A 12,089-nucleotide genomic window follows, 5' to 3' on the forward strand; every position below is an offset into this window, starting at 1 on the left:
GAATCTTTAGGTATTTTGAGGTTGTTAAAGTTCTATATAACTTTTTTTTTTTTCCCCAATATTTGAGAAACTATTCAGAGCCATTATCCTTATAACATTAAAGTACTTGATGAACTGCAGAGGTTCGAGACTGAGGCTCTGACTTACTCTATGCTTCTAGTTCCCTGCCAAGAGCTTACGATAACAAGGATAAACTCCTTGGAAGAAGAAACCTTGAAAGGACCATGCTCCTGGCAGGCAGTCTCCTTCCCAACTGATCAGGCCGATTGCAAATGTATATCCCGATAAGGGATTAAAGCGGTAGAAAATGAATGACGGGCAGAATGAAATGTTGGATTCAGGTCAAATCACTGGAGATAAATAAGAGGTCAAATACTCAAACCAGTTGCTGTTTCTTGAATAAACATTCACCCTTCTTCAGACACGGGATTTCAACCAACAATCCATGACGCCCATAAATGAACATATTGAATTCCCTTTATTGAGTGATTCGTAACAAGACATACAAACATTCAGATCCCTGGGTCATTAGGCTGTAAAAGAGCAGAGATGACAGGACAGTAGAATTAGGATCAATTTGTTCATTTGATGTGATCCATAAGGACTGAATACCTTTCCTGTTTTCTCCTGCAATCTGGTGGATGATCTCTTCCAGCTTTGGCGCCACCTCATCCAGTTGTTGGGGTGACAGACGGACGGCGATCTCCACAGTCTTATCCTGATTAAAAGTAATTTTAAGTCATGTTCTCTTTGTATGTGCACAAATATCTTCACCTGAGGGAGCTGTTGGGCGGTGTCTTCTTCAAACGGACCCTCTTCTGATCGAGGCTCCAGCATCTTTTTCTGAGCCAACTCCTGTCGATACATCAGAGATAAACACAGATTTCTATATTTAAAGACGGATGTATTTTCAAATAAATAGCAAGTGCTTGAGGTTAAACAAATTGTGTCAAGTTAGGGAACTATTTGTGTTTTACAAGTACAGGGAGGAAATACAATTACAGAATGTGTGAACTAATTATCAAGGCTTACAAGTAATATTATTTTTCTTTCATTTAAATTTTATGGAATTTAATATTTTCTTTTGAATTAGGTTTCAATAATTCCATGATTTTCTTTCAGTTAAATCGTTCTTGTACGTAAGTCATGTGAATTATATTTCTTAATTAATTATTTTTTACCTTTTTATTTATTTAATTTTTAAAATGCCAGTCCTTTAGGAGAAGATTTTATCTAAGAGTATTATATGCATCATTGAGATAAAATCAACCAAAAGCAACAAGTCACAAATAAATTAAACTACCCTGATGTAAGCTAAACAATATGATGATACAAAGAGGTATTTATTTATTTTAAGTCAAGGTGAAGTCTGAAGTCTAACAAGGGTTGTGGTCACAAGAGTAAATAAATGTCGTTTTCACATCTCCACAACTCTTATGTTGGGAAATAAGTTGTTTATCATTAATGGTTTCAAAAGTTTTGATCCTTTTTGGTTTTCAGATGAATCTTTATTTTCACACACAGTACCTTAGTTGTGTCAATGCTGTTGCTAACTTATTACGTTTCTGTCATTGGCCTTCAGCTGCTGCCTAGTTCACCTAATGGGTGTGTCTGCTCTGATATGAGGTCAGATAGATTAACCTTACAGACGCATCATGAGACATAAAGCTTTTCTAAAATAGCAATCAGGTATTATGGTCGTCCTCACAAGCTGAGAACGTCCGTACCTTCATCTCCATTATTTCCTTTGGACTAAAAAAGGTGATGTGTCCTTCTGTCCTCTCCACCATCGTCGCCACCAGGCAAGCGAGGACCACGCAGACGGCCAACACTCCACGCATGCTCATTGTCCTGTGATCTGGATGAACCCACACGTGCACACTCATGAGTACTGTTAAGGTCATGTACAGGGATGTCAAAAGAGTCAGTAGCTGCGATAGAGGAAGTTACTTGTGATTAAATTGTTTTAACATCCATTAAAACCCGGAAGCCAGGAATAAAAGTTGTTTAGAAAACAGGGGGCAGTCCATGTCATTATGTAAGTCAGAGGTCGGCTGCAGATAGGGGGAAGAGCTGGAAATAACAATCAGCTCCTTTCTCAGGAAAGATAAGCAACAGGATTAAACCGGCTTCAGGGGTAATGTGAGCGCAGAAAGACGGAATGGATATTAGCACAAAAACAACACATTTGAAATACTTACATGGTGGTTCAGCTTCAGTACGGAAGGATGAGGTCCAGTGGTGTGACCGTCACTAAGTCCAGGCAGCCTTTATATCGTGACCTCTCCTGAGCTTTTCACTGTCCTCCCTCACATCCTGCACAACAGGCTCCTTGGAGTGCTCTCAGCCCGGCTCCTGGAAACACAGATGGTCGTCAGGAATCTGCTTCTTGATAATGACACCAGTAGGAGTGACGTTAAGTGATGCACACACGTCCTATTTTCAACATTATCTGTGAAAGATGGACAGAACAGTGTCAACGGACTGGGATTTAAATCAACAATTTCACTTTCATGTCAGTTCTATTTTTTTGTGTTAGAATGCTGATTATTTATGAAACGCTTTTATCAAAGTGACATTCCACAGTAACCATCATTTAGTGGCTTAACAACTAGACACACAAAATCAATTTACCAACCTCACAATACTGACAATAGAATGATTGAATATAAACTTTTTTTTTCATAAATCTAGAGTAAATGTGATGTATAAAAAGGTGTGCTTGAGGTCGTAATAATCAAAGACTTTGCCCAATTTTTTTTTTAGGTAATGAGCCATTTGGCTGAAAGGATTGGCCATAAATTCCATCCTTTGAGTAGTAAATTCAAGAAAAGGTGACATTTATGACCTCTCAGATTTATTTCTGGATGCAGATGCGCTCACATACATATGTTCCTTGGAAACCTGACGACTCTGAAGAATTTGAGTCATTCTGTCTCCTGAATATGACACTTTGCTTCTGCTGAGGATGACGTCTCAGGCTGAAAAGTTCCAAATGATGTACAGTATAAGCACGGTTTTCGTATTTAATCACAGTAAACAGAAGGTCTGACAAGTCAGAAAAAAAGGACAAACAATAACGTAAGGATACAACATCTTTGAGAGCAAAGTTTGTTTTGATCCTACTTTATGTTTAGCAAACTTTATGTCCAAAGTTTACATGTCCTCACTACAGGGCAATTCATGATCCAAAAGGGGAGGTAGATTCTTGTGTCGAGAAGAAAATTATTTTTTTGTTCTTCAAGTTAAAGAATTTCCCCTGGATTTGAATTAAAACCTTCTTTTTTAAATTAAAAATTCATGATTTGTTTTTATTTTAAGTATAAGATTAAATTAGGTTTATAAATACAGACGTTGTTTAAGTCACGTAGCTTGCAGCTATACAGGTCTCGCGATATCTCGCGGGACTTGGCTCCCACTAGAGAGTTGAGGTGGCGCAACTCTTTCCATTCCCAGCCCTGCAGCAGACGAGACTGGACGTCTCTCTCCTGCGTGCTCGCGATCATGGTGAGGACTCTCGCTATCTCTCTTTTAACTCTTATTGTAGTTTACTGTTGTTATTCTACAACATTTCGAAACGTGAAGCGTATTTTTTTTAACTTAACTATCGGGCCTGCACATGACGAAGCAAACCAGCCTCCATGACCCCTTTTATTGCCCACCTTGGACTGCCAGTATCCTCGGTGACTAACACAGGGGGGAAGAAAAGTTCTTCCATAAACCTGTAGTGAAAGGACAAACCTTCTCTGCGGATCCTGTCGGGAGAAACAAACAAGCTAGTTAGCCACCCTCGTGGCAGACTGCGCATGTCTCGTTTTCAACCCTAAAATATAATCTGTCAATCTGTTGTATCTCTTTAACAATAGAGGACATGCATATTGGTCGCTCAGTTGTCACCAATTGCTTGCGTTTTGGCTTTAGCGTTTATTTTTCTTACTAATGCAACTTAGCTTGATGCTAATGCAACTTAGCTTGATGCTAACTCGCTGCGTAGGCCTGGGCAACACGTGGTTTCTAGGGCGACACGTGGCCTGCCGTACACGCGTACATCTGCATCCTCCTTTCTTTAAATCTAACACACACTTTGTTGGTGTTTCCAGATTAGTTTTAACGTATGTTTAATCGCAAATGCACATCTTGTGATTTTTGGCACCACGTGGTTGTTAATCGCCCTCGTGTTCCTCCACAGGTGATCATGCATATTTTGTTCGAGCATGCCTCTGGTTATGCTCTGTTCGCAGTCAAAGAGGTGGAGGAGATCAGCATGCTTCTGCCACAGGTGCGTGTACTTTTGGCCTCCGTCCTGGGCTCCATTTAGAGACGTTTGCTAACCGTGTGTTTGTCAGGTGGAGGCTAGTGTGCTGAACATCACAAAGTTCAACAGCATGGTCAGTCTTGCGGCCTTCTTTCCGTTCAAGTCAGCACAGACCGCCCTGGAGAACATTAATGCCATTTCTGAAGGTATTTATTTTTTACAAGAGTTGTTACTTTTGTGCATTCCTCAGTTGTGGTGATGTTTCAATATCTGTCAATCCACTGAAATGTCCGTGTTGACTGCTTTTATCAACCCTGAACAACTGAGGGCACATTTGTGTTGCCTTGTTTTAGTTAACTTACCTTGATGCATATCCAACATATCATTTTATAATCTTGCGTCTGGGGATCTTAAAATGTTTTTTGTTGTTCAGGCATCGTTCATGAGGACCTTAAGTTGTTCCTGGAGACAAACCTTCCTCGTTCTGGAAAGAAATCCGTTTTGGGAGTTTCCGATGCAAAGATTGGAGCTGCACTGCAGGAAGAATTTGGCGTTTCCATCCAAACCAGTGGTGTCGTGGCTGAGCTTGCCAGAGGTGTGTGACAGTCGTTTTTATTCAGTGTTCCCTTAAAAAAAAGCTTCAATAAAAGTGGCGTTATGATGCAATGTCATAATCCTGACACTCATGAGGGTTTTATACTGAAAATCTGAACCGCCATTTAAGTCTGATTCCTGTCCTCGTTTTCATGCTGATGCAAACAAACCTCTGTGGCCTCCTCTCAGGTGTGCGTCTGCACTTTCACTCCCTGGTGAAGGGTCTGACCGCGCAGGCCGCTTCCAAAGCCCAACTGGGTCTCGGTCACAGTTACTCCAGAGCAAAGGTCAAGTTCAACGTCAACAGGGTCGACAACATGATCATCCAGTCCATCGCCTTGTTGGACCAGCTTGACAAGGACATCAACACTTTCTCAATGAGAATTCGGTGAGTTTTTATGTGCCGGTCATGGTGTCATTTCTATCCTCCCAATAGAACTTGTACTAAATATTTTTGCTTTGTTCTCCAGCGAGTGGTACGGTTACCACTTCCCAGAGCTGATCAAGGTTGTTCCAGAAAATGCCTTGTACTGCCGTCTGGCTCAGCTCATCGGCAACAGAAAGGAGCTGTCGGAGGAGAGTCTGGAGGCACTAGAAGAGGTGGTGATGGACGCGTCTAAAGCTCAGGCCATTCTTGACGCCTCTCGCTCCTCTATGGGTGAGCTCTTTTCTGGTACTTTGTGGGTACTCCAGTTCTTAACCCCTTTTATTGCCCACCTTGGAATGTGCGGTATCCTCGGTGACTAACACAGGGGGGAAGAGAAGCTCTCCCATAAACCTGTAGTGAAAGGACAAACCTTCTCTGCGGAACCTGTCGGGAGAAACAAGTTTTCTTCTCAGTCATTGACGTGTTAGATGTTAGAACTGCTGCTTTAGCTTGTCCGTTTGTCCTGCAGGCATGGACATCTCTCCCATCGATCTCATCAACATCGAGATGTTCTCCAAACGGGTCGTGTCTCTGTCTGAATACCGACTGGAGCTCCAGGAGTATCTGCGCTCCAAGATGAGCCAGGTGGCTCCAAACTTGGCGGCTCTGATCGGCGAAGTGGTGAGTGTCTGTAACTGATGTTGCTAGTTTTATGGACCGATGATGTTTCAAACCAAATCTGTCAATCCCCTGAACCTCTGTGTTGAGAACTTCCGCTGGTGCTGATGGTCCATAGAGCGCATCTTCATAGCTTTGCATCTTATTTTGATTGGTGTTACATTAATGTTCATCTTCCCTCAGGTTGGTGCTCGTCTCATCTCTCATGCTGGCAGTTTGACCAACTTGGCCAAGTACCCGGCCTCTACCGTCCAGATCCTGGGAGCAGAGAAAGCCCTGTTCAGGTACTTGGGCAGCCCCTCCCTGCTGGGGAATGGAGTGGTTGCGGTGATGGCAGGGCTGGGCAGTAGCAGAGCAGGGTGACTGGACATGTCTAGAGTGATCCCTCTCGCCCATGTGCACCCCACAGTCTGAGCAACCACTCTCAGCACAGAGGTAGTCAGATGTTCTAGGTTACCTTTTGGAATCTGTTGGTCTTGCTCGCTCTTCTGGACGCCTTGGTTTGTAGCTTTAAAGCGCTCTTATTCCCACAGAGCTCTTAAAACTAAGGGCAACACCCCAAAGTACGGCCTGATCTTCCACTCCACGTTCATTGGACGCGCAGCAGCCAAAAACAAGGGCCGCATCTCCCGTTACCTGGCCAACAAGTGCACCATTGCCTCACGCATCGACTGCTTCTCAGGTCAGAACATGGAGTTTACATTTTTGCCTTGTGTGGATCTGCAATGATGCTCATATTTTTCGTCAACAGCATTCATCCTAAAGGTTGATGTTGAAAATCTTTTATACTGATGCAAACATGGCTGTGATGTGTCCCTCTCTGCTGCCCCCTGCTGGTGCTGACTGTAGTTTGTTTTGTGCAGAGATACCAACCAGTGTGTTTGGGGACAAACTGCGTGACCAAGTCGAGGAACGCTTGACTTTCTACGAAAGCGGTGATCTTCCACGGAAGAACGTGGACGTCATGAAGGAGGCGGTGGAGGAGGTGAGATTGATTTGGGTGACGCTGGTTCTAAACTTTAGTGCTGCAAGTGATGACAGCTTCTGCCTGATTATCACTGAAGGTTACAACTGATTTAATGAGCCTGATGCAGCAACTTGCCTAGTATCCTGATGCATTCCAACTTTACTAGACTGATGCATTGATCCCTTTCCTCACAGGCTACCACTGTTGTTGCGAAGATGAAGAAAAAAATGGATAAAAAGGCAAAGAAACTCAAGAAGGCACAGCTGCTAGAGGCAAATGGAAACGGTGAAGCAGAGGTAAGGCTAGTGACTGCTTGACGCATGTTTTTATTTTGAGGTTGGACGAACTGTTGTCCAATCTTGGTGTAAGACATGCCAGATCAGACTGACTCCGAACCATTGGCTGGTCCACAATAATGGTCCTGATCACTGAAGAGGGTCAAACAACATGACTTGTGTCGTCTGACTTCATTCTGTTGATGCTGACGTTTTCTTCTTCTTCCCCCAAAGATGGAGACTGAAGCGAGTGAAACGCCTGTGTCCAAAAAGAAGAAAAAGAAGCGAGCCGCTGAGGACGAGGTGGAGGAAGAAGAACCAGCCCCACAGAACGGATCAGAGACTCCGGGAAAGAAGAGGAAGAAGGTCAAGGCCGAGGTAGAACCTGAAGAGGGCGACGTTGCTGAAGAAACGGAAACTCCATCCAAAAAGAAAAAGAAGCAAAAGGCAGAAGCTGTAGAGGAGCAACCAGAAACTCCAGTTTCCCAGAAGAAAAAGAAAAAAAAGAATGTTGACTAAGGTCAAAGACTCTTGTACAGTTTTTTTTTTTAATTCAAGTTTTTGAGCCATTTTCATTTAATCAAAGATGCTTGTGTCGGTGCCTTGAACTCGGACACTTTGTGTAAATAACTGTTACCTTGTTTTGAGTTTATTTTTTATTCCATGTGAGAATAAATGGTTCACATAACAGTAAAATGTGTCAGTTTACTGGTGATTGTAAATGATTGAAACCCAAAGTGTTTGACACGAAGTCCTGCTTCTCCAACCACCTCTTCTGAAGTTAAACCTGTAACTGGCTGATTGGCACTGGTGAGCAGGATGATACACTCTTGTCCAATGTCCCACCTTGGCGTGTTATTGAAGTGTTTAACTGGGCCCCTGGGATACCAAAACCTCCCTTTTCTCAGGGATTTTTCCCAATGCATTTAAACATGCCATTGTGGAGCCTTCAGTCAGTCTTGGACCTGACATCTCATTTAAGGCCTATTTCTAAGAGTCCATTCTTTTCCAAGATCTTAGAAGGTGTCTAAGGAGCTGTTCCTGGATCAGAGTGACATCCATGAGAAGTTTAATCTGGTTTATGCCAAAAATGCTCTACGGAGCCTTATTGAAAGTGTCCAGTGACATGTCGGCTGATTCGGGTAAATACACCGTTCTGGTTCTCTTGGATCTGTCCTTTGACACAGTTGATCATCAGATCCTGCTGAGAAGACTGCTGTGTCTCAAATCGCATACTACTCTTAGTATGCTAGAAGTTAGTATGCATCAGTTAAGTGTACGTACTAGTACGCAAATTCTCCACAGTATGTCTCATCAAACTCTGCTGCTACACACTAACAGGAAATCACATGACAGCTTCTATTTAAAGATGGTTTCAACCAGCTGTTGGAACGCTATCACCGACACCTGCTGGCAGCAAGTTTGGAAAAAGAAATAAAGAAAAAATATGAGAATCTAAATAATCGCGAGATATTTAAACTGGTATCGGCACCGAAGACGTGTTTATCCTTCTAATGCTGAGGAAAATGCACCTGTAAGTATATGAATATATATGCATTTATATATGACGAAACTTCCATTTAAAACGTCACTAAGATGGCGGCCGTTTAGTGTGGTTAGTGTCCATCGAACCATGCTCAGTTTTGTGGCCTTGTTAGTCTGCAAATTTAGCGTGCATGGCGCACTAAATTTCACATACTAAGAATTGAGACGCACTAACGCACTAAAAATACTAACTTTTAGTACGCTAGTGCGCGATTTGAGACACGGCATGAGATGAAGTGGGACTGTCAGGGTCTGTGTTACTGTGGTTCTCATACCTTTCCGGGCACCGTCATTCAGAGATTTCCTGATGTTTTTACCACATATTTGCTGATGACATCCAGCTCTACTGCTCTTTTGATCCAACTGAGCCCCAGAGGCTGAACAGCTTAGTCAATTGTTTGCCAGAAATAAAACAATGGCTGACTGAAAACACTTTTCTGCTAAATGTGGATAAAACAAACTTTGGTTATTGTGCCTGATAAGGTTAATAAGGTTCCAGGGTCGAGTCGGTACTTGGGTGACTTAAGTCAGTCTGTCAAACTGAGCCTGAGAAACCTGGGTGTTGTATTCGACAAAGACATGTCTCTAGTTCAACACTGCAGAAAACTGACCAGAAACTGTTTCCTTCAACTAAGAAAAATCTTTAAACTTTGGAAAATGTCACAACACGATCTGGAGCTTGTAATTCATGCGTTTGTGTCTTCTCATCTGGACTATTGTAACAGTTTATTCGTGTCCAAACAAGGAGCTGTCTCACCTGCAGTTAATACAAAACTCTGCAACGAGAATTCTGACCTGCTCTAGTAGAAGCTTTGGAACGATCTTCCTCTCTCTGTGTTTGATGATCTACTGACTCCTTCAAGAAACATCTGAAGACATTTTTATTTGTGCAGACTTTTCCCTGATTTTCCTGTTACTCCTGTTTGTCTTTCGTTGTCTTGGCCTTTTAAAGTATATATTTTAACTGTTTATTGTTTTTGATAAGGCACTTTACAAATAATGACTTACTTTTACTTTACAGTATTAAATGGCTGCAAGAAGCCAGTTTCCTGTTGGGTCTGATCTGTCTTCTTAAAGTACAAATCTAATTTTTCTTCATGTCTACTTCATAGCTCTTTCCCTCGTTGTTCATATGCATTAAAAAACAGATTTGTCAAAGAAAGTCATTGTTCAAAATAGCCCAGACGTTGTGTCGGAAGATGAGCTCCAAGTAAATGCTGACAAAAGTCGCAAAAGCTTGTGAAGTCTTTACTGGACTTTTTTTTTTTAAAGCTGTAAGTGCTTGATCTAATGATATCTTATCAAGTTTCTGAATCTTTAAAAGCTCTGCAATAAATTAACACCAATCTGTCTATAAATACTTTAAGGTTACGTTTAAGAGTCCCAGTTGAAGGTTAAACATATTCATGATATTTGCAATCAAACTCTCAATTTTGACGTATACGATTTGATTTCTTCTCTATATGAACATTTTGATTATGTCTCACAGAGCTGTTGATCCATCAGCACCAGGTTGGTAGCAGGTAAGTTAGCAGAAATCTAATTTAAAATAGTTTTACGAAAATAGTTTTCCGATCTACGTCTCTACGCTCACCTTTGGTCACCAGTGGTGGGTAGTAACCGAGAGAACGAGATGGCAGGTTCAAGAGGTAGAAATAAGTTTTCTCCATAGTGTGGCTGGGCCATATCTTAGAGATAGGGTACGAAACAAGGTCATCCGGGAGAGGCTCGGAGTAGAACGGAGTAGCTCCTCTGCGCTGAGAGTAATACATTGAGTTGACTTGGTCATGTGATTCGATTCTTCCAGGAGGCCTCCCCAGTGAGGTGTTCAGGGCATGTACCACCAGTAGGAGACCACATAGACCCAGGAAACACTGGAAAGACTGTCTCAGCTGGTCTGGGAACGCCTTGGAGTCCCCCAGCAAGGGCTGGGCAATGTAGCTGCAGCGAGGAAAGTCTGGGCCGCCCTGCTGAAGCTGCTGCCCCCGCGACCCCGAACCCAGATAAACAGAAGAAACCGAGACCAGACCAAGTCAATTTCTGCAGAACTAGAACAGAACTGCTTAAAGGGCAACTGATGTTGACTTACTCCCGTGTTTTAAATGTTTGAAAACTAAAACATCTTCCAAATAAGGTTCACAGATCTCATCCCGAAGGTCCGCCAGACAACCTTCCATATGTCTTTGGAATGCTGCGGGTGCTTTTGTTAATCCAAATGGAATCCGGAGCCATTCGTAAAGACCCCATGGTGTGATAAAGGCTAAACCATGAGATTTCTCCAAGGTTCTCCAATATTTTTGACTTCTGGGAAGTGGGTGCCGATCAGTGTGTGTTTTCTCACTCAACTGACGATAATCGATGCAGAGGCGAATAGAAGAGTCTTTCGTTCTCACAAAGTATTTCCAGTGTACTACAAATACAATGATATTCACATAGTCTGGGTTTATTACAAATTTGTGTTTTTATTTTGCTGTACAAGCACACCATACTATATTCATTAATTTAATACAACTCCAACATTTTGAAAACGTATCTCTCACACTCACACAAACATATTTAAAGAAATGATGGGGGAAAGAAGGAACAGCCCTTTTTCACATTACAGTGTGTTAAACAAAAGTAATTTTACAGTTTACTTGCTCTTGCTTTGGAACAAAGTAAACAAACTTAAGATTAATTTTCCTCTAAATCAGGGGTGGTCAACTTAATTTCCTCAGGGGCCACATTATATCAGAATCAGAAACTTTTATTGCCAGTGTTGTAAACACCATAGGATTGTTTGTGGTGTGGGTACAAAATAAAATGAAATAAGAACACACAAAATAAGCAAAATATACTGTGAGTATATAAGGGACAAAAGAAAAAAGAAATAACAACTTAAGGGAGAATTATTTTTTTTCATTTATAAAGATGATTTGTTCTTAATCTGATTATATGTTTTATTTATTATACATTCCATTTTAGAACGTGATAGACAGCACTTTATTTAAATAAAAACAATTGCCAATAAACAATAACAAATAAAAGGAGGAAAAGAGGATCAAGTCTTAAACAAAGTCTCAAACAAAGATCTTTAACAAGTAACATGTATATTTGAACTAGTAATGGCAATTTTAGATAGTTACCTGAGACAATTATATTATTGACGAGCGACACGTAAAAGCTGAACTTCACACGGCTCTGCTCTTAATCACCACTAGATGGCGGTACCTAAACACATCTATGGCCGCGAGTTGTTTCTTTTCTATCGTTACTTAAATCTACCAAACGCCTGGATTTGTTTAAAATTTGTTTTTACGCAAATGCACATCCCAGGATGTTAGTGTTGTGGGATGAGGAAATTGGTTCTTCTCAGTAAAGTTCAGTTCATTGTTTGTTCCGCTGGTAGCCAGCTACGGTATAAAATGG

The 12,089-nt window shown here is 41.6% G+C and overlaps 2 protein-coding genes and 3 non-coding genes across 5 annotated transcripts; 4 read left to right on the forward strand and 1 right to left on the reverse strand.

Annotated features, from left to right (window-relative positions):
* Window positions 1-489: 489 nt before the first annotated feature.
* Window positions 490-2,330, reverse strand: LOC148070866 (uncharacterized). The gene is made up of 5 exons (XM_087801245.1): window positions 2,202-2,330; window positions 1,728-1,858; window positions 775-855; window positions 613-718; window positions 490-533 (listed from the first exon to the last, which is right to left on the reverse strand). The coding sequence occupies exons 2-5, from the start codon at window positions 1,845-1,847 to the stop codon at window positions 529-531; spliced, it is 312 nt and encodes a 103-aa protein (XP_087657371.1). The 5' UTR covers window positions 1,848-1,858; window positions 2,202-2,330; the 3' UTR covers window positions 490-528.
* Window positions 2,331-3,395: 1,065 nt separating this feature from the next.
* LOC148070867 (nucleolar protein 56-like) lies at window positions 3,396-7,832 on the forward strand. The gene is made up of 12 exons (XM_087801047.1): window positions 3,396-3,507; window positions 4,190-4,279; window positions 4,347-4,461; window positions 4,689-4,850; window positions 5,039-5,237; window positions 5,320-5,507; window positions 5,746-5,897; window positions 6,078-6,178; window positions 6,428-6,576; window positions 6,758-6,879; window positions 7,056-7,157; window positions 7,371-7,832. Exons 1-12 carry the CDS (start codon window positions 3,505-3,507, stop codon window positions 7,653-7,655), a joined length of 1,668 nt encoding a protein of 555 aa, XP_087657173.1. The 5' UTR covers window positions 3,396-3,504; the 3' UTR covers window positions 7,656-7,832.
* Window positions 3,655-3,773, forward strand: LOC148070868 (small nucleolar RNA SNORA26). The gene has a single exon (XR_015712954.1). It is a non-coding gene; the product is annotated as a small nucleolar RNA SNORA26 (small nucleolar RNA).
* LOC148070869 (small nucleolar RNA SNORA26) lies at window positions 5,559-5,678 on the forward strand. The gene has a single exon (XR_015712955.1). It is a non-coding gene; the product is annotated as a small nucleolar RNA SNORA26 (small nucleolar RNA).
* On the forward strand, window positions 6,921-6,986 carry LOC148070870 (small nucleolar RNA SNORD57). The gene has a single exon (XR_015712960.1). It is a non-coding gene; the product is annotated as a small nucleolar RNA SNORD57 (small nucleolar RNA).
* Window positions 7,833-12,089: the final 4,257 nt, after the last annotated feature.

This window comes from Callionymus lyra, chromosome 10 (genome assembly GCF_982586985.1).
Source record: "Callionymus lyra chromosome 10, fCalLyr1.hap1.1, whole genome shotgun sequence".
NCBI lineage: Eukaryota > Metazoa > Chordata > Actinopteri > Syngnathiformes > Callionymidae > Callionymus > Callionymus lyra.